At 36.5% G+C, this 25,161-nt stretch overlaps 1 protein-coding gene across 1 annotated transcript; it reads left to right on the forward strand.

Moving 5' to 3' along the window:
* The first annotated feature begins 7,470 nt into the window (after positions 1–7,470).
* Positions 7,471–11,787, forward strand: LOC131220548 (peroxidase 27-like). The gene is made up of 4 exons (XM_058215397.1): positions 7,471–7,697; positions 8,438–8,626; positions 10,384–10,549; positions 11,175–11,787. Exons 1-4 carry the CDS (start codon positions 7,479–7,481, stop codon positions 11,579–11,581), a joined length of 981 nt encoding a protein of 326 aa, XP_058071380.1. The 5' UTR covers positions 7,471–7,478; the 3' UTR covers positions 11,582–11,787.
* Positions 11,788–25,161: the final 13,374 nt, after the last annotated feature.

The raw sequence follows: 25,161 nt of genomic DNA on the forward strand, positions 1-25,161 counted from the left end.
ATATTAAAAAGATATGAATGAAGAGAAAACAAAACATCAGCTTAATCCAAAACTTCTATGGCCTCCAAGAAATTTTTAATGGTAGAGGTTCAATCACACTATTTCCTGTGGTGTGGTCCACTTGAGCTTTGGATATGTTTTCTTTTTATTCTTTAGACCTCAAATTATCTATTAACATGGATGAACGGAGTGGATAAAATAAAAAAATAACGATGGATCCCACAGAGTTTATTCTGGTAAGGGTAATGAGTAACTCACCTAAATGTAGTGGAGAAGGGTTTCCTTAAAACATTCATAATTATATATTGGGTCTGCATAAATGTGATTCACATATCCAACCCACTCATTAGGTGTGTCCCACTTGGATGAGGGGTTGGACCAAGTTTTAACAACATCCAAAACTCATGTGGGTCCCATCAAGTGCTTTTATATTTTTTACGATGTCTTCACATGATTTTAGATGGTATGGCCCACCTGAGTTTTGTATACGGATGATTTTTGAGATATCTCATAACCTAAAGGGGACACATCAAATGCACGGTGTTGATGTTCGACACACATCATGATGAGGCCCACAAAACTTACATCAATTCTTAGGTTCTTGCTAGGTCAATAAGTTGGGTCACAATTTTGACAATAATATTTGGCCCATTTTATATGTCTAGTTCATTCACTCTATTTTACTTATCAATACCCTCAATTTGACTAGTTACTCGCCCCAATCAGGCTAACTACATATAAGAAAGATATTGGGCATACAAGATTGATCAACAATTTGAGTGAAATTTGATTTAAATATCTGAAGTTATTTACCCTTCAATCTGGACTAATTCGATTGTCCAAAAATGGTTAAATGTTCAATTAGTGGATGTGCCTAATAATTTATTAAAAAGTATTTTTTTTCACAGATAAATTTCAATTTCCATTTAAAAATAACATATTTTTTTTTCAAAATGTATATTTTTTTTTCATAATTTTTCTTTGAAAACTTTTAACAAAATATCATTTTTATTATAAAATATTTCAAAAAATAAATTAAAATACAAATTCTGAATTTTTATTTTCAAAATCTCTAAAATTTTCACAAATTTTAATTTTTTTTCCCAAAAATTCCAAAATGCTAATTTATTTATTTATTTTTCTTGAAAAGTATCATTTTGTTTTCAACTTTTCAAAATCTTAGTGATATAAATAATTTTTTTTTTTAATTTCAAATTTTGAACATTTTCAATTAATTTTCAAAATCACAAATTTTTTCAACTTCTTTATTTTTCATTTCAAAATGTTTGTTTTTTTGATAAAGTATGGAGTTTTTAATATCGTTTTATTTTAAAATTTTCAATTCTTTTTAACTTCTCCATTTTCTTAAAAAGCATTTTATTCAAACTTGTCAATTTTATCGAACTTCTCAATTTTATTTTATTTTTCAAAATACCAACTCTCATGTTCTTTCTCAAAATATTTTCATTTTTCAACATTGTGAAAATTTTCACATTTTTAAAAATATTTTTAATTTTCTTTTTCAGGATATTATTTTTTTCTCAAAATCAATTTCTTTTTTTTTTTTTCAAATTTATCAACTTTATTCAATATTCTTTTTTTTTTTCCCTCACAAAATAGATTTTTATTAAATCACGAATTTTATTTTTTCAAAATCTCATTTTTTTTCCTCTAACATTGTTAAATTTTTTAAACTTCTCAATATTCTTTTTCATGTGATATTAAAAATCATTTAAATACTAGTTTTAATTTTTTTTTAAAATAATAATTTCCACTCATTTGTTATAAAAACAAAATACATACATATATATATATATATACAATTAAATCACTGAAATTCTATTAAAAACAATTCTTAGCCTACAAAAAAACATAAATCTCCACCATATTCTAAAAAAATGAAAAAAATTAATGTTTAGGGCAATAGGCCTTTTACGACGGACCATGAACCATCGCAAAATCAGCAGAAAACTGTTGCCAAGTGATATTTTGGGTGGGAATTCACAACAGCATTTTGTGTCACAAAATCAAAATTTGCGACGGATTTAGTCCGTCGCCAATTTACGACGGACTACATTGCGTCCTAAATACGTCATAAATCAGATTTTAGCGACAGATTTCGGTCCATCACAAAATTCTGCGACGTTTGGACCGGATTTTGGAGAAAGATGGGCTTAGTGACGGACTTTTTCTGTTAGTGACAAATTAAATTCGTCGTTAAACCAAGGGATTCACAATTTTGGTGAGTATATGGAGCAATCATAGTGGAATATGTTAAATCCATCATGAACTTAGCAGATACAATAAAAATATATTTATCAAAAGATCAAATAAGCAGAACCACTAAAGGAATGTGACTAACATACATAAAGAACAACTTTCACTCTTGTTGATAACCCTACCTAAATTTTGAAATATAGGAAAGGTTTAAAGGGACAAACAAGTCGAGTACATGAATGAAACATACACTAGAAAATGTTGACTGTCATTCCTAAAAGTTTAGTATTTATGCAATTTATAAGAACTGTTAATATGTTTATAAGAAGACTTTGCTGAGATGAAGCATCGTCTACGCTCATGCATGACGTGGGCCGTAGGGTTGCTTGGATGCTTTTTTGTCTTTTATTAGGCGCACTTAATTAACACTTTGTACGTGTGTATTGTCGCAAAGAGCTAATAAGAGACTTAGTCTTTTTAGCATGTGGTTCAAACTTATCTGAGTCATGATGCAACTTGAATTGAACTAGGGTCTAGCCTAAGGTATTTTCACCTTAGCGTTAATTAGGAGTGACTATGACATGGTTGTACATGTGACACATATGCCTGTATCACATAGGAGCTGTTATGATGATTAAGACTTATTGTACATGTGGCAATAAATTTATATTGTTGGATTATTGTTTCTATATATAAGGGTATAGAAATAATTGCCATAAGACCGGATAATGTCCTTTTATCGAAGATTATTATTCACTATGAATGGATATAAATGTCTTTAAGAGACATGAGTATCTCTTCGGGAAAGACTCGTGACTCTTCAATTGCTATGTATCCTGGATACCATAATCTAAAAGAAATATTATCTCTATTTCCTAGATAATGCTATCCAATATTCAGTACTCCCAGATCTGACCTCTTGCTATATTTTTCCTATAGACATTTTAAAGGCATATAGGAGTTAAAACTAGAGATCTGTTTAACACTTAAATGTATAAATTTTTGAGTTGAAATTTAAATTGAGAGTTTATTGTATCTTAAAGATAATTTATGGTTTTTCTTCGTTAGCGCTTGATGAAATTATCAAAAAATGACAACAAATTTGCCTTAAGAAATTGACTATTTAAGTCGAATCATAATCCCGCTAGATTTAATTGTTTTGTTATCATTTTTTTCTATCTTTCGTTGTGTATTATATTACCTATTTCCTACAAGAAAACTCTTTTGTAGGTTCAGTATGTGCCACGTATAGAAATTATATGTATGATACCATCAAACATAATAACTCTGACATCTCTAATAATAACTCTCACCCATGTAAATTGTGCCACCATCACATATTTGAAATCTATGTACAATCTCTATGTGGAGTCATATGGAATAAAACAATTGAATCTAAAATCCATTGATGGCTTAAATTCGCTCGTGGAATCATTGCCGACAACACTTTTTTATCCTTGGATGAATTACCTTTCTTGACTATATTTACTTAGGAACCCTTTAAATCTGATGCTTGTTAATGTGAATTAGGTTTAAAAATTTTCTAATTTGTTTTATGGAGTTTACGATTTTTACACGAGTCATTCTTTCCATAATTCCAACACTTACTTAATTTGTGCCTTTTCAACTTGGATCTCATTTATTCTCTCCCACCTCAACAAATCTTTCTCTGACCATCATAACAGTATCACCAGTAGATTCTCCATGAATTTTCCTATGAGAGTCTTTAGTAAGCAAGGTGGACATAGCTAACTCCATAGTGAGATCTGGACAATTGTAAAGATTCATAATCAAACCATCATATGAATCTGGCATCGAATAGAGTAGAAGTGCAACCTTTTCTTCATCGTCAATTTTCACATCGACCGCTATTAATATGCCAATTAGGGTGTTAAACCCATTATCGTGTTCTTGCAAAGAGGACCCTTCCCTTATCTTTAAGTTGTACAATTTTCGTTAGAGATATCGATTTCCCTTCGTGTAGGTTCCCCCTTCGTATAGGTTCCACAATTTATTCCAAAAACCTTTTATAATAGTTTGATCGGACACATTGAACAAGATCAAATTATCTAGACCAAGAAAAAAGTCCATCATGGCTGATTGATTTTCTCCTTAATTAAATAACCCATCCTTCATCTCTACAAGTCTTCAGTTTTCACAATGTGTAATTGGATTCATCAAACTTCAACACCTCAAGTCTAGTAGAACTTGATCCAATCATCTAAAACACATTTATAAAACAAATGCTAACACCGATCTTATGTTAAAAAGTTTCTCAACCTTTAGCTTGATACCAATTATTGTGAAAAAATGCCCGCACATAATCAATGTAAGTGAGACCAAAACACAAAGCAAAATGACCATACAAAAGCTAAAATGACTAAACTAAACAAAGAGACCAAATGTATACTGATTTACGTGGTCACACAATCTACCTACTCTTCCGAGTAGTAACATAGGGCTTTCTTGGTCGATAGAAATAAGAGAAATAAAACATAATGCTTCACTTTCTCCCATCCATACCATCAACAATGAAATACTAAAATATCTCTCTCTAAGGGGTACACTTAATATGAATCACTATAAGTAAGCCGGTGATAACAGAACATAAATAAATAGGACAACCTTATGTGCTACACACGTGGAAGAGGTAGAGAGACACGTGGAAGAGGCAGAGAGAGATGATCTCTTACAGTTGTCAGAAACCGGAGGGGAAGTTTCCCAGCAATCCATTTTACAATGATGTGTACAACAGGGATGGACTGGATTCGAATGTTGAATCCCTGTTCTATGCAAGATAATAATAAAAATACTGCCAACAACCAAAAATCACATGACACGATCTCCATTGATTGCTGGGTCAACTCCCCCAGCAGTTCCACTCTCATCACCCTTCATTTTGATGGCCCACCAAATGCACACATGTCACTCGTGTGTGGTCATCATGCATGACTGCCCATTTCAACCGACGCAGATTTCCTGTGGAAGCCTTTTGTAAGTTCCTACGGTGGAAACCTAAGTGGGGCCCACCGTGATGTTTGTGAGACATCCACCCTGTCCATTCATTTTGTACGTTCATTTCAAGACTTGAGCCCAAAAGTGATCAGGATCTAAGACTCAAGTGAGCTGCATTAAAGGACAAGGGGGTAGGGAAATTCCTACCGTTGAAACCTTATTTGGGGTCGACTGTTATTTACATGCCATCCATACTGTTCGTAACGTCAGTAGGAACTGAAAACACAAATATTATACTGAATCAAAACATCTGTGGACCTATATTTCAACTGTGGACATTCAATCCTCATGTTTTCGGCCCACTTAAGTATTGAATTCGGCTCATTTTTTGCTATGAATAATAAAATGATCTCAAAAAATGGATAGATGGTGTGGATTTCTCACAAACATCACAGTAGGCCTTCTTGAGGAAAGGCTTTCACGGGAAATCCGCTTCGTATTTCGACAGGACATCATGCGGATGTTTTGTAGCCCAAATATCAAAGAGACCTAGTAACCAGACGCACCCTAAGTATGGCCCACAAATGGACAGTCAGCAAAAAGTAGAGCAAAAGTAGATCAAAGGTCCACATTAAAAAGAAAATCGTGAACAACGCACAGGTTAAGATCATCCGATCCCGTCAATGTTCCACATGGTGTCCCACCAGACCAACGTTCCAGATCACATATCCACATGCATGGTGGCGCCCACACGTCTTTAAAATTCCAGGAATGGCGCGTCCGTGTTGTTTGTCCGGCTGACAGCTTTTAATAATTTCTTATGAATGCCGAGTGAGAGAGCCGACGTGCAAAACTCAACCCACGTATCCCATTCCCTCTCCCACCGCAGATATGATTTGAGCCCTAAAATGATGCAACGAACTCATATTCTAATATTCCTTCTTCAATCTGAACAAATGTAGCAGGGAGATGAGATCTAAACCGTCAGTTATCTGTTTTCAATACTCAATGGGCCTCTGTCCAAAAATCACAATGTTTTGACGATTCTGGCTCTTGAATTGGTGGCATGTACAAATCAACAATAAAAGGCAACATTCAGGAACGGCTATCATTAAGTGACGAAAAACCTACTTGTTAGATCACTAAGAGATTCTAATGAAACTTCATTTGCACCAAATCAGTACCTGATCCCACAAGATGGCTGGTTTGGATCATCATGCACACGTGGCACGTGGGATGCAGGCAATATGAAGGAGCAAAAATGCTGTGACTCCAGATGCATATAATCTGATCCCTTCATATTAATCCACGTCAACACTTTAGGTTTAAGAAAGACAGAGGGTTAATTTCAACTCCAACCGGTTGGACCATTATTTATGAACCACCCATCAACTAGCTTCCAATCAGTAATTTTTTAATGAAAATCCAATCCTTCAAATAGGTTTGTCCCACCATGAGGATGGTCTACTGTAAATATCTATTCCATCTATTCATTAATCGGGACACAACATAGAAAAATGCTATTAGCCATTGAAAATAACAAATGTAATTGTGTTCCAGGAAGTGAGTGGATGTGGATGATTTGTGCAGAAATTAATCTCAATGTTTGGATCAACATATTGGACGGATTGGATCGTGCATATACATGAATGGTTGGACGCTATTTGATGTGTGGACCGTAACCTGCGGTCCAACGATATGAGGTTGAAACCTTCTCTAAGAAATACATCCATGTCAATCCCATACCTTCCACAAAAAATATACTTCTCCTGTCTGAGGACATGGTCATCCAATTTATACCTATGCTAGATTGTGGTAACCATTAAATGGTGGTGACTCTTTCATCTTACACGTGGGCATGGTTGTATGACAATTCCAAATTGTGGGGTCCATAGTGGATGGAGCATAGGCCAAAAATCTCACATGATGGAACAATCTGAACCAACCAAGTTGACCCAATGAATTTTACCCTTCATTTTAACCATCCAATTAGTGTACACCAATGGATGGTTACTTTCACTCTACAATCCAATTTGGGCCATGATTGGATGTCCCAGATTTCCTTGCCTGTATTTCACATGTATACTGGATGAGTTCATCACCAATCCAAAATATAGTGGTGAATTATCACCGAAATCTTGTCCTAATCCACTGCTTAAAAAATCATTAGGAAGGTAGGTTCCATCCGGGGACAGACTTGCATTGACATGTTCAGGAATTCCAAAACTCAAGTATATAAGCATGAATTAGGTTACATTCCATTACAGGATTCAGATTCTAATCACGCTTTGGATTCTATTAGAGTCATGGCTTCCAGGCTTCTCTTGAATTTCCTACTCCAAGTGGGAGTTCTTCTTTTCATCCTAGGATCAGCGAATTCACAAGGATTGCAAGTTGGATTCTACAAGAAGACATGTCCGAATGTGGAGGCTGTCATTAGAAAAACGACGGCTGAGTTCATCCAGCTAGCGCCTTCCCTAGCAGCTCCATTGTTAAGGATGCATTTCCACGATTGTTTTGTTAGGGTATGTTTGGAAGGGTTTAGGTCATTTTTGGATGCACTATCCAATTGAATTGCATTCATCAGTTAGATAAAGAGGCAATGACCAAGTTACAGTTACCATGGAATGCTCATAATGAGGAATGCAATTCTATTACTTTCAAATGTAGCTTGAAAGTAACATAGTAGCAATTTGGTCATTTTCGTTTTTATTTTTCGAGCTGGTAATTGCAATTTAATTCAATCGTGCATTCAAACATGGGCTTAGTAGAGAAGGAAAACATTATAAATATATCTCATGCATTGTCGTTCTTGATCTCATTTTATTCTATTATATTTATACTATGGTCACATTTGGATTTCTACAGTTTCAGATTTGAGAGGAATTTCAAAATTCATTTCCTGCTTTTAGATTTTTCCACTCTAATGAGAAAGATCTATGGCTTCCATCAGAACTCCCAGGTTCACTGACAACCACACTGGATCTACACTTCTCATCATGTGGGTCCCACAATGGAAGAGCCCCTAGCCCACAAATTGGATTGGTTCTCTCATCAGTTGGACCAGTCATGTATGATTTAAAGTTCAATTTGTGGCCCACTAGTTGAGTGTTCCACCCTGATTCGTGGGCCAGTGGGCATGCCTGATGAGTGTCTCATATCTCACAGTGATGGGATATGTTGCTAATGTTCTCACAAGTGCAGTAATCAGTCACTTGGCAACATTTATCTGTGGCCCACTTAACAAGTTGCTTCTTCTATACAGGGATGTGATGGTTCCGTGCTCATAAATTCGACGGCGACGAACCAGGCAGAGAAATCTGCAATCCCAAATCTAACCCTGCGAGGGTTCCAAGTGATCGATGCCGTCAAGGCTGAAGTGGAGAAAGCGTGTCCGGGGATTGTTTCTTGTGCTGACATTTTAGCCCTTGTGGCCAGGGATGTAGTGAGTTTGGTAAGAAAATTTTCCATAGGTGGTTTTGTTTCGCTTGTTCATCACCAAAATAAGGCCATGTTTGGATGCGCTACTGAAACAAATCGCAATAATTTAGTTCTATAAAGAGGAAATGATCAAATTGTAGTTGCATTCATTACTATCCATGTTGAGAGACTACTTCCTCAATGTGGATAGGATTTATATGATTATGGGCCAGAGGATAAGCGTATTTTCCATGTTCTTCTTACTTTTTAGATTGCCCTAGTGGGCATATGTGATCCGGATCATTGATACGATGGGTTCCTCCATGGATGGACAAAGCCCTTAAAATCTTCTTGAAATGAAAATCTCACCCCCTGTGTAGCTACAAATAAATAGTTATGATATGAATGCAGAAGCATGATGATGTAGGACGTGGCACAAATATATTCCTAGCATGGTTGGACCAAAAGAAGGTGAATCGTAAATTAGCCATAACTTTTGATCCAAGTATCGTTATGGGGCGCACAACCTATCAATTTTTACTGTAACGGGCTATTTAGGGTGAATCAACCCACAACGTGGGTCATGTCTGTCCGTTTCGTCAGAAAACGTGCGCTTTCAACTCAAAAATGAAATTTTAAGGAAAAATTATTATTTTTAGTAATTTTGATTTTTGTAATATTTTTTATTTCATTTTTAAAGTTTTAGATTTTTTTTTTTTCTTTTTTAAGAAATAACTTGTAATCATGCTAGGACTCTTCTAACAAAAGTTTATTTGAAAATTTTATTTTTAGAAATTAAGCTTTAATTAAAAGAGTTTTACAATAATTATGATTTTTATTAGAGTTAGAATTTTTTGCCTTTTTTTTTCTAATTAGGAATTTTAGTTTAATGTTTTTCTTTATTAATGGTGTAAGGAGAAACATAAACATTAGACAATTATCAATCAATTTACTTCTAATTTATTTAGAATTTATTTCTATTTTATCCCTCATAGAATCGAAAAACTCCGTGAGGAAACCAGAGAACTCCATGAATTCAGAGCAGTTATCCTTGAGGAAGACTGTGATCCACATCATCACTTCCATCCCTGCTTAAGTGCTAACTGTTGCATTGCTTAGATCTTTCAACCTGAGAGATTTTTCGTGAAATGGTCTATTTATAGTAGTGCCTATGATATGATATAAATGGTGTTGATTACAGAACCATGGCCCCCACTTGTACATAGCAAAGACCCAATAATTCTTTGCATAGCCTTGTGGCCTTGTGTCGTGGATCTTAAAATGTTGGGAAATTACAGTACATATGGACACTATATGCGGATTTCAGTTTGTACAAGGGACACATGGTTCAGAGTTCCAGACCATTGGTCTGATGGACCCAACGACAGATGGACCATGACCCAAAGATCTCCACAATAGGATACTCCTAAATTTCAGTTCATGGCATGAAATAGATTGTCAAGAAGAGAAATATAGTCATATACAATGATCAACAAAGAAAAAGCCCAAGATTAGTGGTTAAGATCTTCCAATCTGGTGCTTTGTTTGGGTATGGTCCATCTGTGCCTTGTTAAATCAAACAAACAGCCTCAATCCCTGAACCATTGGGCCCACTCATTCAAACTGAAAAATCAGTGTATACAATGCGTATGCTTAATTAAGTTGGCTATTATATAATTCCTCCACAATTTCATCATTTCATCTAACTGAACTGAAATTTTCACTATTCAATTCACTTTCCCATCCCAACACATCCTAGACCTAGTTTTACTAACTGTCGAATGTCTATAGAGCATGGGACCAACTTGGCAAGTTCCGACGGGGCGAAGAGACGGACGGATTTCATTGGCCTCTGAAGCCTTGGCCAATCTACCCCCTCCATTCTTTAACATCACTGAACTGAAAGCTTCCTTTCAACAGAAAGGTCTATCTGTGAAGGACTTGGTAGTACTATCAGGTATGATGACAATTGAATCCTTTTTTTGTGACCATCTCCTATTGGAACTCAACCTGCAAAATGCAAATTCAACGTATAGCTTCATATGCCGACGAGTAAGCTACAACCACCTATTGGGTGGGCCTGACTATGTAATTCCCATGAAATCTACATAATGGGGCTAACATGATAAGTGGCTCAGATCTCAAATGATGCAAGATGAAGTCGTAAGTGCACCTAGGAGGGATTCCCTATTAGGTGCAAGTTCAACTACATTGATAAATACAAAAGAGATGTTAAAAACCAGTGCACTTTCATGGGACTGATGTCTATGTGAGACCACGTCGCTCATCAGGAGGCACCCACCGTGTGATTGCACCCATTCAAAAGAGAGTCTGGTCTACTTTCCTGTGGACCATGAATATATATCGAATGTGGACCTCAGGCCAATCATTTTGAGCCTTCCACATTATGATTAAGACCCACTTAATCTTTGTCATAGGCATCAAAATAGTGGGGCCCACCTGATGTGCATCTAATGTCTCAAACTCACATGCCATCAGCACATTTGAGCTGTGATGCCAGTCTTGCTTGCATGGACCCTCCATTTTTACAAATAATCTTATTTGAGAACCATTCTACTCAGGCGCCCACACCATCGGCATCGGCCACTGCACGTCATTTGACAACCGCATCTACAACTTCACTGGGAAGGGTGATGTGGACCCCTCAATGGATCCCAATTATGTAATCAGGCTACGGGCCTTATGCCCAGAGGGGAATGTCACTGACTTTGTGGAGATGGACCCAGGAAGTTCGAAAATATTCGACACAGATTACTACAAGGTCGTGGCGAAAAGAAGAGGCCTCTTCCAGTCTGATGCTGCACTCCTTGACGATAATGAAACTAAAATCTACATTGGTCTCCAGATCAACTCTTACAATCCAAGCTTCTTCAGCGATTTTGGAGTGTCTATGGTGAAAATGGGCAACATCAGTGTCCTAACAGGCAATGCTGGCGAAATCAGGAAGAATTGTGCAGTGATTAACTGATCAACGGCTAGATTGTTCGAGTTGATGTAATCATTTGAGGCAATAAGCCAATGGTTTGCGAGATCTTCTACCAGATAGAAGATATATAGTCTGATTCTATTTTATTTCTATATTTGTTTTCCAGTATCTATGAATAAGATTGTTGCTATTTTGTATTGTTAATCGTTATATGAGTGATGAAATGTTAATAAAATGTGGAAAAGCTGTTTTTTTTAAATTTATTATTATTATTCTTTTTTAATATTGAAAATGCATGCAAGACAGCTAGGATGTTTATTAAGTCCCTGTTAGTGGTGGCAATAGGCCGGGCTATGGTCAGGCCTGCAGGGCCTTCCCTACCTTAGCCACCCCAATAACAAAAGGTAGTCCAATGGAAGGATTCTTTACCGGTATCCTATCCATTCATCATATGTCCCATTATATAAATGGTCTTGATTATCCAAGTATAATCTCCAATCGAAAAGTTCCTTTAAACTATGAATGCATGTTTGAACCGGAACTACTAACAAGTGGTTATTGAACATCTAAATATTATTTTCAGCCAAACCTCAGTTGGCATGGTAAATATGCTCTTGTAAATCCAATATAAAGATTAAATCTAAAAAGCCCACTTATTGAAAACTAATCTAGTTGATTTTCACAGTCAACCATATTGGGATTTGCATCCAAACAGGCCTTAAACCATTTAATTCATTGTGTAAACGATACATAAATGATGATTGGACGGGTCAATGGGCTGAGTTGGGCACCTTACCCCAGCCCAGACATCAGGCTTAAATTTCAAACCCAGCCGGGTCCTTGGATCAATTTAAAGAGCTCAGGCCATTGGTGCTGCCTGGCCTATTGCCAACCCTAATACTCTTGGCATGCTTGCTCTAACCTAGAATTCAGGTTAGCTACTCGTCAGGTGGGCCACACATGGATATTGAATATGTAACAGAAGATGCATGCCACCATGAGAAAACATGCTTATATTATGTGTTAGAATCCTTTTAATAGTTCAGCACCAGCGTAATGGTGTTGACTTTCCACCGCACACATGGTGTGGGTATATAATAATTGAGACCTTTCAACCATTGAGCAATTGTCAATGGACCATAGTTCGAAAATTACATTGACGATATGCTTATGACCATTCTTTTGATAGTCATCAATTGGATAATGAAAAAAAAGAGGAACGCGGATTGCATGGGTTTTATCCACACAGTCCATCCTTTTTTTCCGTGTCATTTCAGGCTATAAGAGTAAAACTGAGGCCGATCCAAGACATAGGTGGACCACACAATAGGGATTATACTCTTACCATTGAAAACTTTTTGTGGGCCACAGAAGTTTTGGATCGAGCTAATATTTGTGTTTTCTCTTCATCCAGATCCACGGAACTTTATAAATAAGTTGGATGGCAAATAAACACAACGGTTGGCCCTAGGAAAGTTTCAACGGTGAGTATCATTATCACTGCTTCTTCTTGTGGTGTGGACCACTTGAGACTTGGATCTACCTAAATTTTGGTTCTATTCCATAAAATGTCATAAAACAATGGATGGGCGGTCTGGATAAAATCCATACATCACAGTGGCCACAGGCGTGGATAAGGTAGCTCATGCACAGGCCATCGCTTATGCCAGCAGGGCACATATGTATGAGATCCAATCCATCCATCAGACAAGTCCCTCCCTACTAAGAATTAAGTCAGTCGACTAGTCAAGTGCCACAACATAATAATGATGGTGGCCCACCTGATGAGTGAACGAGCTTGATTTACAGGCGAACACATCTACTAGTTGATGGACGGATTAAGATATTTTATGTTTGCCACATGGGAATATATGGTGGCATATAGATGATATGCCTTCCACGCGCCTATGTGCTTAGGAAATCTCAACTGCCAATAAATAAATAAATAAATAAAGAAAAGAAAGCTCAACGGGCTAAACTCGTGGGACAGTTCACTACTATTTTAAAAATAGTTAAAACGATCGTGACTTTTCAACCGTTGGTGCAGTTGACCGAGAATCCAGACGGTGCGAACTCCTAACCCAACTGTGTATGAATTATAACCAGAAGATTAAACTAACAATGTGATAGAAACTATATATCTTAAACCATCCATTTCGTGTCCATCAATTGGATGGCCCAGATATTTGATCAATATGATTATGGATAACATGCTTAACAATTTAGACGGTCGAAATAGCCACACGTAAGTTTCAATACCGAGACGGATGACTCACACGCACAGGGAACCACCTATAAGTTACCATGTCCCAACAGATCATGTCAGCACTTGAGCCCAAAAATAAGGCTGATTCAAAACTCAAGTGGGCCACTCTACCACTAAGATTGTTCCAAAACTCAAGTGGGTCACACCACAGGAAATAGATAGTGGGATTGGACACCTACTGTTGAAATTTTCCAGGGCCACAGAAGTTTTAGAGTGGCTCATCTTGGTTGAACTAACCTTACTAACGAAAGGGTCAGCTGGCATATTAACATCAGTCTTTTACCTATGAATGTTTTAACAATGGGTATTTACATCTCCATTGTTTCATTTTCCATAGCCTACTTGAGTTTTGGACATGCCTCATTTTTGGGTATGAACTCCTCACAACCCGAATCCAAAATACAAATAAATTCTAAAAAATTTAAAATTCGATAGGTAGATAATAAAAACGAATTTAGAACATAATGATACCAAACCTTCAACTAAGTTTCAGTATTAAACTCCAACTCAAACTTCCTAAAATTCGTAACCAACTATAAATAGTACATTTATATTTAAGTGTCATACTTAGCTGAACCACATATTCTCCTAATTTTTCTAACCACAAGCCCAAAAGATGAATAGTTATAATCAAATTAAAACTTATTATAAATAGTACAAACAGAAATAAAATAAAATTTTCACTGTCGGCCTAATAGAATTTCACAAATTCAGCGTGTGCGGCTAAAGTAGCTTTTCCTACCCAAAATCATATATGGTGGGTCGGGTAACACATTCCGGTTTGAGAGATACCTGTTTTAATGTTCCGACGGTATGGATCACTTCCACCTCCCAGAGGGTCTTCTTTGGTCCATTTTAGGCATGAAAGTATCCGCAGCCTGCTCTACATCAATGGGCAGAGTGGATGTTACACCAACATTGCTGTGGGCTCCACATGGTACACATATATGGGCTTCTGTAGGCCGTAGGCTGGGATTACAGGAACCCTCTGGGAACGGATTTGGCTACTCCCCCTGACACCAGCAAATGGCTGGTGGTCGGTGCTCTGTGGGCCCCACCATGATGTATGTGTTTCATCCATGCCGTCCATCTATTTTTTCAGATCATTTTATGATATGATATGAGACCAAAAAGTAGGTATATACAAATCTCAAGTGGACCACATTACAGGAAATAGTGTTGAATGAGCGTCGGCAGTTAAAAACCTTTTGGGGCTCATAAAAGTTTTCGATCAAGCTGATTTTTGTTTTTTCCCTTCATCTGGGCTTGTATGACCTAATCAACAGATTGGATGTCAAATAAACAGTACAGTGGGCCTTAGAAGGATTTTAATGGTGGATACCGAATCACTATTGTTTTCATGTGGTGTAGTCCACTTGAGATTTATATACCTCTCATTTTTTGGTTCAAGCCTTAAAATTATCTTTAAAAATGGATGAACGGAATGGATGAAACAAATACATCATGGTGGGTACCACAGAGCACCGACCACCAGCCGCGGGACTGGTGTCAGGGAGAGTAGCCAATCCGTTTCCGAACCCTCTTATGTGGTGCCAGGGGCTAGAGAACATTGATTAATTAACCACAACCACTAAATGGATGGTTGTGATTACTCGAGCTGTGAAATTTTCCATGCTAATGAACACCCACAGCCGTCCTTTCGATTTTGATGATCCGAATTGAAGATGGACGGGGGATGAATGAGACAACCGAAGACCCAGAACTTTAAAAATGGTGGTGAGCTATAATCACCCAGTCGTATCCCATCTCAAGAACTTCAGCGTCAATCATCGTCACCATCCATCTAAAGAATATCAGCATCACCAATCATCTGAAGATCTATATTCCAAGGGAATCAAATGGACATCTATAATATAGGATCACCCTCTGATAAACTGTCTTCTCACCGAAACTGACACCGTGACCTAACCCTAGTTTTCTATTTATTTTTTCTTTTATGGTGTGGTTATCTCACTCGTAAAACAGAGATTCGGTTCTTGTATAAAATCTAGACTAAGTTTAAAAAGGAATGGAGGGAACCGTTGGGGATTGGACGAACCCTGATTTTGGAATTAAATAAGCAGTTCATGCGTGCCGCTTAGTTGATGAATAATGTGATGATGGATGAAGTTCGTGCGAGAGGGTGTTGATCCAAACCGTTAATTTGAAGGGCCCCACTGTGGATGGGACACCCACGTGAAATTTTCTGGTTAAAAGATCATTAATATTTGGCATTATATTCAGAACACTGGGGTAGTTTTGCCTTAACCATTTGCTTCAGTAGGATACTGTTTTAACTGTTAGGAATTTTCAATCAAAGGTAGTGAGTTTTCCCTTTAGATTTTGGAATGCAAGTTAGATCAATGGTCTTGATTACCAAAGCATGGGCCCTATTCGTAGGATTGGTACATCAAGACCTTATACTCCGTGGTCAATCAATAAAACGCTGAGAGAGAGAGAGAGAGAGAGAGTTTGTGCATAGAGCTGCTCTGGGGAGACTGAAGGAAAAGGGAACCGGTTTGGCTACTCCTCCCGCCACCAGCCCGGTGGCTGCTGGTCGGTGATATGTGGGCCCTACCATGATGTATGTGTTTCATCCATTCCGTTCATCCATTTTTACGGATCATTTTAGAACTTTATGCCAAAAATAAGAGGGATATAAATATCAGTGGACCACACCACAGGAAAACAATAGTGATTGGGTATCCACCATTAAAATCCTCCTAAGGCCCACTGTACTGTTTATTTCACATCCAATCTGTTGATTACGTCATACAGACCCAAATGAAGGGAGGAAGGAAAAAAAAACAAAGATCAGCTTGATCCAAAACTTCTATGGCCCCAATAAGTTTTTAACGGTCGACATTCATTCAACACTGTTTCATGTAATGTGTTCCATTTGAGATTGGGATATACCTCATTTTTGGTCTCATACCATAAAATGATCTATAAAAATAGATGGACGGCATGGATGAAACACACATCATGGCGGAGCCCACAGAGCACTGACCATCAGCCATTGGCTGGTGGCTGGGGGAGTAGCCAATCCGCTTCCAAGGAAAAGAGCTCTATGGGGCCTAAGGTAATCTTTGTGCGACATATACTCCGTCCATCATTTGGGCAAGCCCTTGTGAGGACTTGAGCCTATAAATCAGACATTTCAAAACTCCATCGTGTCACACCACAATGAACGGTCTGGATTGAAACACCCACCACCGAAGCCTTCCTTGTCCAAGGAGAAAAAAAAAAAAAACCATTTCCTAGTCCACCGTGATGTTTATATGCCATCAAACCCAACGATAAGGTGGTCCCACAAGAGTGATTGAATTGACCAGATACCACACTGATCCAAAACTGTTGTGGGCCCCAAGAAAGTTTCAATGGTATGCGTCTCCATCCTCAATGTTCCTTTTCGTGCGGCCCACTTAAGTTTGGATGAGCCTCATTTATGGGCTCACGTCATAACATGAGCCAGCAAAAATTGGGGATTTAGTAGATGTCACACACATGAAAGTGGGTCCCACAGGGATTTTTGTTGCTCCGGGCTACTTGGTGTGTTTTGAATTTTAACCAAAATACTAAGATTTCCTTGTAATTTAAAGAAGATGCTTTTTATTTATTTATTTATTTATTATAACATAGGAGGGGGTCGGAAAGTGGCACATGCAACAAAAGTGTATCGGGGCTACTAATCCCTGGGATATGATACCTCAAAATAATCCAATAATAGGCTAGAACACTAAAATCACATCAATGATGGGCATTTAAATGTACGGTTAAAAAATGCCAATGAGTTACTTGTTTGTGATCCTTGCATTTGTGGCCTACTCAAGGCTCAGAATTTTACTTTTTTTACTACAATCATTCTAACACACACACACACACACACACACACACAAATATATATATATATATATATATATATATATATATATATATATATATATATATATATATATATATATATATATATATATATATATAAAATACTATATACGTACTGACTTATTTAATCAAATATATGTCATGTGAATATACCAAAGAATTTCAAGGCCCTCCAAGTGCAAGCTTCGGAAAATGTGGAATCCTATACATTTCAACCAAATGCAAATGATGATTCAAAATCACGGTGATTCCAATGTTATTGTGATTTGGATTTTAATATATTTCAAATCCAAGCTCCCAAACAGGCCCTTAGGAAATTCTTATCCTCCAAGAGTGCCCGAGTACTTGTCGGTCTCCCAAATACTTACCTTACACATGGCAAACATTGATATAGCTTTACCATTCATTCTCCACGTCAAATTATGAATGCGGCCCATCCCAACTGTTTAAGTGGTGCTATACAAATGGATGCTATTAACCCGTACATTTTGTAATTGTTCCCTTTTATTTAGAAAAACATCATAGATTAGACAATTAGGATTATATCCGTTGAGAGCAATCTTTCGAGACGATCTATGGTGTAGATCGCATACCAGATGCATGGATCATCGTCTACTCGCATGCTATTTACCACGCACAAGATATGCAACAATAGTCCATCACCCACATCTTTTACTTCAGTGAGGACATCAAATGAAGACAATCGCCATAAATCCTAGCCCTTCATCCGTTGCTTACTCCACGAGCAATAATAAATAGCTTTCTTCTTTACTAGAAATAAGAGAAAAAAAAAAAAAAAAAAGACTTATCTTCCTCCCACTTGTACAAGGAATTCTACACCAAAGGATACCCCAGAAGATGAATTAATGGAATAGAATCACCTCTCTCTACTGATGACCATCCTTATATGTAGAGTACACCATCTAAGAGAGCACAATGAAACACATAAGAGAGATTATGCTTCAATATCCATACATATAGACGTATGAACGCATACCTATGATGGAGATATATCTCATATATCAATTAGGAAAAGTAAAGACGTCTCTTAGCAGGATATGTCAGATGTTAGGAAATATTCTCCCATTTAAAGACTAGTTTTTAAACAATGCAAAAAAAAAAAATGCTTCCAATACAACTATTTACACTTCACCAATTGCTAGGTAACAACAAGTCCAAAAGAAGTCTTGCACGAAACAAACTTCTCTCTTGTAATATCTAGGCTTCGTTAATATATATACTAAGTTCTTAACGGTGTGAATCACCTGTAATGAGATTTAACCATTTTCCACCACATTATGAACAAAGTGATTTTGAACATTGATATGGTAGGTTCGAGCATGAAATATCAAATTTTTATCCAAATGTAACGCACTCTAACTTGTACAATGAATCACTACTACTTTGTCCTTGAATTTCAGTTCTTTTAATAACTTCAACTAAATAGCTTCCTTGTATGCTTGTGTAGTTGACATGTACTCTGCATTTATAGCAGACAAGGCCATTACTGATTACAATCTCGACATCCAAATAACCACATCGCTAGCTAAACAAAAAAAATATATATATATATATATATATATATATATATATATATATATATATATATATATATATATATATATATATATATATATATATATATATATAATATACTATATAACATGTGGAACTTTCCACCATCCCAAAATGATCTCCTGCATAATATGCATTCACAAACCTAACCAACTCTAAATTTTATCCGCTATAATAAATAACTGCCTATGAAGTACCATTCAAGTAATGAAGGATCTATTCTACAATAATCAAATCATCTCTACCCAAGTTTAGGGTTTATGATTTACTGTTTGGGTTTAGAGTTAACTACCATAAGTGCAGGGTCGCGATGTAGTAATAACTCAGTGAGACCAAGGTCGAATCTACAGGGACTAACTTGTACGGAATCTAAAAATAACTAGAACTAGAACTAGAAAAGGATCTAAATTGAATTCTGGAATAGTTGAGAGGAATCGTGAATAATGTACTAATAATCAAAAGAAAACTAGAGCGCCAAGGATCCACTTATAGTCATCAAGATATTACCTTACTTGATTCAACAAACACAACTGAAGTCAAAGTCATATCCTATCCAATTGAAAGATGAAGCGATTAAATCAAATCTCTAAATTTTTTATTGATCCAGTCCTCAATGAAGGAGTATTGTGATGACTGGAATAGAGTTCATGCATCCACCATGCCCAGGAGAAGATGGTGAATCACGAGTTTTACCAATCTCACAATCTCAAAACAGGAAAAGAAGATATTCAAAGCTATCACAACATCTATTATAATTTGAGTTATAATAAATTATAGAAAACTGAAAATATTTCTTAAATTCAAACTAGAAATCAATGACGTTCAATATAAACAAAAATTAAAGCAAAGGAAGTATCAAAATAAACTGCAACTTCACCTCTTAGCCCAAGCTAAGAGATAAGAGATTAGATAGTCATACCTAACTCAAAAACAAAAGAAAAAGTAAAAGATATAATAAAATCCATGAAGAAATTGAAGTGGAAGAACATTGTTAGCGCTCTGCCTATACCTTCTCTCCCTTTCCAAACCCTAGAAGATGATTTAAAATAGCATGAGGACTCCTTTAAATAGTTTTACAACTCAAATTTTCATACAAACTTTAAAAATTTTGCAAATCACTTCAAATTCATGCACTCTATGCAGTTCCCAAAATAGACTTTTAGAACTTTCATTTTTTAGACTCGGAGTTTCAGAATATGTTTTTTCAGAACAATTTTTAGGATTCATTTTCTTTTTCTTCACTTCAAATCTTTGTTTTCTTTATTCCTCACTTAATTTCCTTGGATATTTGGCATGTGAATTCTTCATTAATGACCTCCAAATCTCTAAATATTCTTCATTATGTTCTTTTTAAGTGCATATTCATAATAGGTTTTCGAATCACCTAGCATGACAAAAATGTATATAATTAAATCAAATTATCAATTAAATATCAGAAAAATAATGTAATTGAAGGGTTAAATATTTCACACTTAACGCACCCCCCAACCAGCATTTCACTAGTCCCGAGCAAAACATGCGCGAAGTGATATTCAATCTTCAATGTTCAAATCGCTTTTAGAAAACAATCTTTTTTGCAATTAAGTATGAATGAGTACAATCTAAAGAAGCGAGAGTGCAAATTTGAAAACCTAGAGCCGAAGCACACGAGCAATCAATCAAAATGTTTCTTTTTCAATCATTTAAGAGCATAAGTTCATATATTAAGTTTTTCTAATGTTCTTAGTGAATTCTATTTACTTTCCATAACATACTATTATTTCATAATGTTGGTCATACTTATTACCTAAAGTTTATTGAATAATCAAATATTGATTTTGAGCTTATCACATTTTCCTTCTTTTTCCAGTTTTTGATTTTATATCGACGGTCCCTTTTATTTATTCATTCATTTAAGACTTTTCATTCATTTCCAGTCTTTTCATCATATATGACCTTTTTGTCTATCTCTCTATTTTTTAACTGGTTCTTTTCATTTTTTTAAAAAGGTGGATAAAATTCTTTAGACTCATTTTTCAATATCTTTCAATGATATACATACTAACAATCATAAATTCTAAGATTATTCATGGAAAGCAAATTAAACGTTTCTTTTGATTTAAATTATCATGATATTCAAACTTCCTCTTAATCGATTAAATGAAAGAACTTGAGCAATAGTCTTACTTGGTTGATTAAACTCCAACAATTTTAAATTCAATCTCTTATCTTGTCATCATACTTAAAGCATTCTAATTAATTTCACAAATTATCATTTCACAAACATGTTTTTAGCTTGAAAAATTGAAAATTTTCACAATATTTGCTCAAAACTAAGAAAACTAACCTAAAACCTATAGTATCCTCAATGTAAAAAATATAAGCATGTAATGCACACGAGACAACTTAAAGAAATGAGAAGTGATGGGAAGATAATATCTGAAGAAGGAGAATTGAAGCTTTTCCAAAGTTCTTAACATGTAAATGGGTTATCACGAAGACTAAATAAACTGAAATCAAACTATCCTAATATTAAATCCTATGAAAGAAATAAATCTAACTACATCTCCATCAGACTAGGAAGACAACGCTGGTACACAATATCAGTTAAAGGCATGTACATGTCCTTTGAATCAAACTTCTCAACAAATGGCTTAAGATGATGTCCATTCACTTTGAAAACATTGTCATTCGTCGAATTTTTTCTCTTGACGGCCCCATGAGGATAGACATTATTAACAATGAAGGGACCAGTCTAACGAGATCGAAGTTTATTCGAAAAAAGATGTAGTTGAGAATTGTACAGAAGGACTTTTGACCGGTTATGAATGATTTCCGAAGGATGTTCCTATCATGGATCTGAATATATAGGATTTAAATTTGTCCAAAGCGAACACTATAGTTAAGAGTTCCTTCTCTATAGTAAAGTAATTCACTTGGGCAGAATTTAGAGTTATACTTGCATAGTGAATCATATAGGGCTTCTTTTCTTTTCTCTGGCCCAATACCGCCCCAATAGCATAGTCTGACACATCACACATAATCTCAAAAGGGATGCTCCAATCGGGTGGCTGCATGATAGGAGCGGTTGTCAACACAGCCTTAAGCTTAGTGAAAGCTTCTTGGCATTGCTTATTCCACTCGTATGGTGCATCCTTTTGAAGTAGATTGCATTGCTTAGTCCATTCGTATGGCTGCATGAATGTTTCAACTATGGGTGTTTACATCTCCATTGTTTCATTTTCTATGGCCTACTTGAGTTTTGGACATGCCTCATTTTTAGTATGAACTCCTCACACCTCGAATCCATGAGTGAAAATAAGAAAATACAAATAAATTCTAAAAAATTTGAAATTCGATAGGTAGATAATAAAAACGAATTTAGAACATAATGATACCAAACCTTCGAATAAGTTTCGGTATCAAACTCCAACTCAGACTCCCTAAAATTCGTAACCAACTATAAATAGTACATTTATATTAAGTGTCATACTTGGCTTAACCACATATTCTCCTAATTTTTCAAACCACAAGCCCAAACGATGAATAATTATAATCAAATTAAAACATACTATAAATAGTAAAAGCAGAAATAAAATAAAATTTCCACTGTCCACCTAATAGAATCTCACAAATTCAGCGTGGGCGGGTAAAGTAGCTTTTTCCACCCAAAATCATATATGGTGGGTCAGGTAACACATTCCGGTTTAACAGATACCTGTTTTAATGTTCCGACGATCTGGATCACTTCCACCTCCAAGAGGGTTTTCTTTGGTCCATTCTGGACATGAAAGTATCCGCAACATGCTCTACATCCGTGGGCGGAGTGGATGTTACCAACATTGTTGTGGGCTCCACATGGTACACATATATGGGCTTCTGTAGACCGTAGGCCGGGATTACAGGAACCCTCTGGAAACGGATTGGCTACTCCCCCTGACACCGGCCAATGGCTGGTGGTTAGTGCTCTGTGGACCCCATCATGATGTATGTATTTCATCCATGCCGTCTATCTATTTTTACCGTTCATTTTATAATATGAGACCAAAAATTAGGTATATCCAAATCTCAAGTGGACCACATTACAGGAAATAGTGTTGAATGAGCGTTGGCCATTAAAAACCTTTTGGGGCTCATAAAAGTTTTCGATCAAGCTGATTTTTGTTTTTTCCCTTCATCTGGGCTTGTATGACCTAATCAACAGATTGGATTTCAAATAAACAGTACAGTGGGTCTTAGAAGGATTTTAATGGTGGATACTCAATCACTATTGTTTTCATGTGGTGTAGTCCACCTGAGATTTATATACCTCTCACTTTTTTTGGATCAAGCTGTAAATTATCTTTAAAAATGGATGAACGGAATGGATGAAACAAATACATCATGGTGGGTCCCACAGAGCACCGACCACCAGCCCCGGGGCTGGTGTCAGGGGGAGTAGCCAATCCGTTTCCGAACCCTCGTATGTGGTGCCAGGGGCTAGAGAACATTGATTAATTAACCACAACCACTAAATGGATGGTTGTGATTACTCGAGCTGTGAAATTTTCCATGCTACTGAACACCCACAGCCGTCCCTTCGATTTTGATGATCCGAATTGATGTTTCTATTTACAATGCAAGATGGACGGGGGATGAATGAAACAACCGAAGAACCAGAACTTTAAAAAGGGTGGTGAGCTATAATCACCCAGTCGTATCCCGTCTCAAGAACTTCAGCGTCAATCATCGTCACCATCCATCTAAAGAATATCAGCATCACTAATCATCTGAAGATTTATATTCCAAGGGAATCAAATGGACATCTATAATATAGGATCACCCTCTGATAAGCTGTCTTCTCACCGAAACTGACACCGTGACCTAACCCTAGTTTTCTATTTATTTTTTCTTTTATGGTGTGGTTATCTCACTCGTAAAACAGAGATTCGGTTCTTGTATAAAATCTAGACTAAGTTTAAAAAGGAATGCAAGGAACCGTTGGGGATTGGACGGACCATGATTTTGGAATTAAATAAGCAGTTCATGCGTGCGGCGTAGTTGATGAATAATGTGATGATGGATGAAGTTCGTGGGTGGGGGTGTTGATCCAAACCGTTAATTTGAAGGGCCCCACTGTGGATGGGACACCCACGTGAAATTTTCAGGTTAAAAAATCGTTAATATTTGGCATTATATTTAGAACATTGGGGTAGTTTTGCCTTAACCATTTGTTTCAGTAGGATACTGTTTTAAGTGTTAGGAATTTTCAATCTAAGGTAGTGAGTTTTCCCTTTAGATTTTGGAATGCAAGTCAGATCAATGGTCTTGATTCCCAAAGCATGGGCCCTATTCGTAGGATTGGTACATCAAGACCTTAACCGTGAAGGAAAAGGGAAACGGATTGGCTACTCCCCCCTGCCATCAGCCAGGTGGTCCGTGATCTGTGGGCCCCACCATGATGTATGTGTTTCATCCATTCTGTTCATCCATTTTTACGGATCATTTTAGAAGTTTATGCCAAAAATGAGAGGGATGTAAATATCAGTTGCACCACACCACAGGAAAACAATAGTGATTGGGTATCCACCATTAAAATCCTCCTAAGGCCCACTGTACTGTTTATTTGACATCCAATCTGTTGATTAGGTCATACAGATGCAGATGAAGGGGAAAAAAACAAAGATCATCTTGATCCAAAACTTTTATGGGCCCTATAAAGTTTTTAATGGTTGACATTCATTCAATACCGTTTCATGTAATGTGGTCCACTTGAGATTGGGGTATAACTCATTTTTTGTTTCATAGCATAAAATGATCTATAAAAATAGATGGACGGCATGGATGAAACACAGACATCATGGTGGAGCACACAGAGCACCGACCAGCAGTCATTGGCTGGTGGCTGGGGGAGTAGCGAATCCGTTTCCAAGGAAAA

This window comes from Magnolia sinica, chromosome 12 (genome assembly GCF_029962835.1).
Source record: "Magnolia sinica isolate HGM2019 chromosome 12, MsV1, whole genome shotgun sequence".
NCBI classification, from domain to species: Eukaryota; Viridiplantae; Streptophyta; class Magnoliopsida; order Magnoliales; family Magnoliaceae; genus Magnolia; species Magnolia sinica.

What these genes read in the sequence shown, in the direction of transcription:
- LOC131220548 (XM_058215397.1), top strand. Translation starts at nt 7,479, where the DNA reads ATGGCTTCCAGGCTTCTCTTGAATTTCCTACTCCAAGTGGGAGTTCTT. An exon ending in TCCACGATTGTTTTGTTAGG is followed by an intron (nt 7,698 to 8,437) that starts GTATGTTTGGAA and finishes TCTTCTATACAG; the next exon opens with GGATGTGATGGTTCCGTGCT. An exon ending in CCAGGGATGTAGTGAGTTTG is followed by an intron (nt 8,627 to 10,383) that starts GTAAGAAAATTT and finishes GAATGTCTATAG; the next exon opens with AGCATGGGACCAACTTGGCA.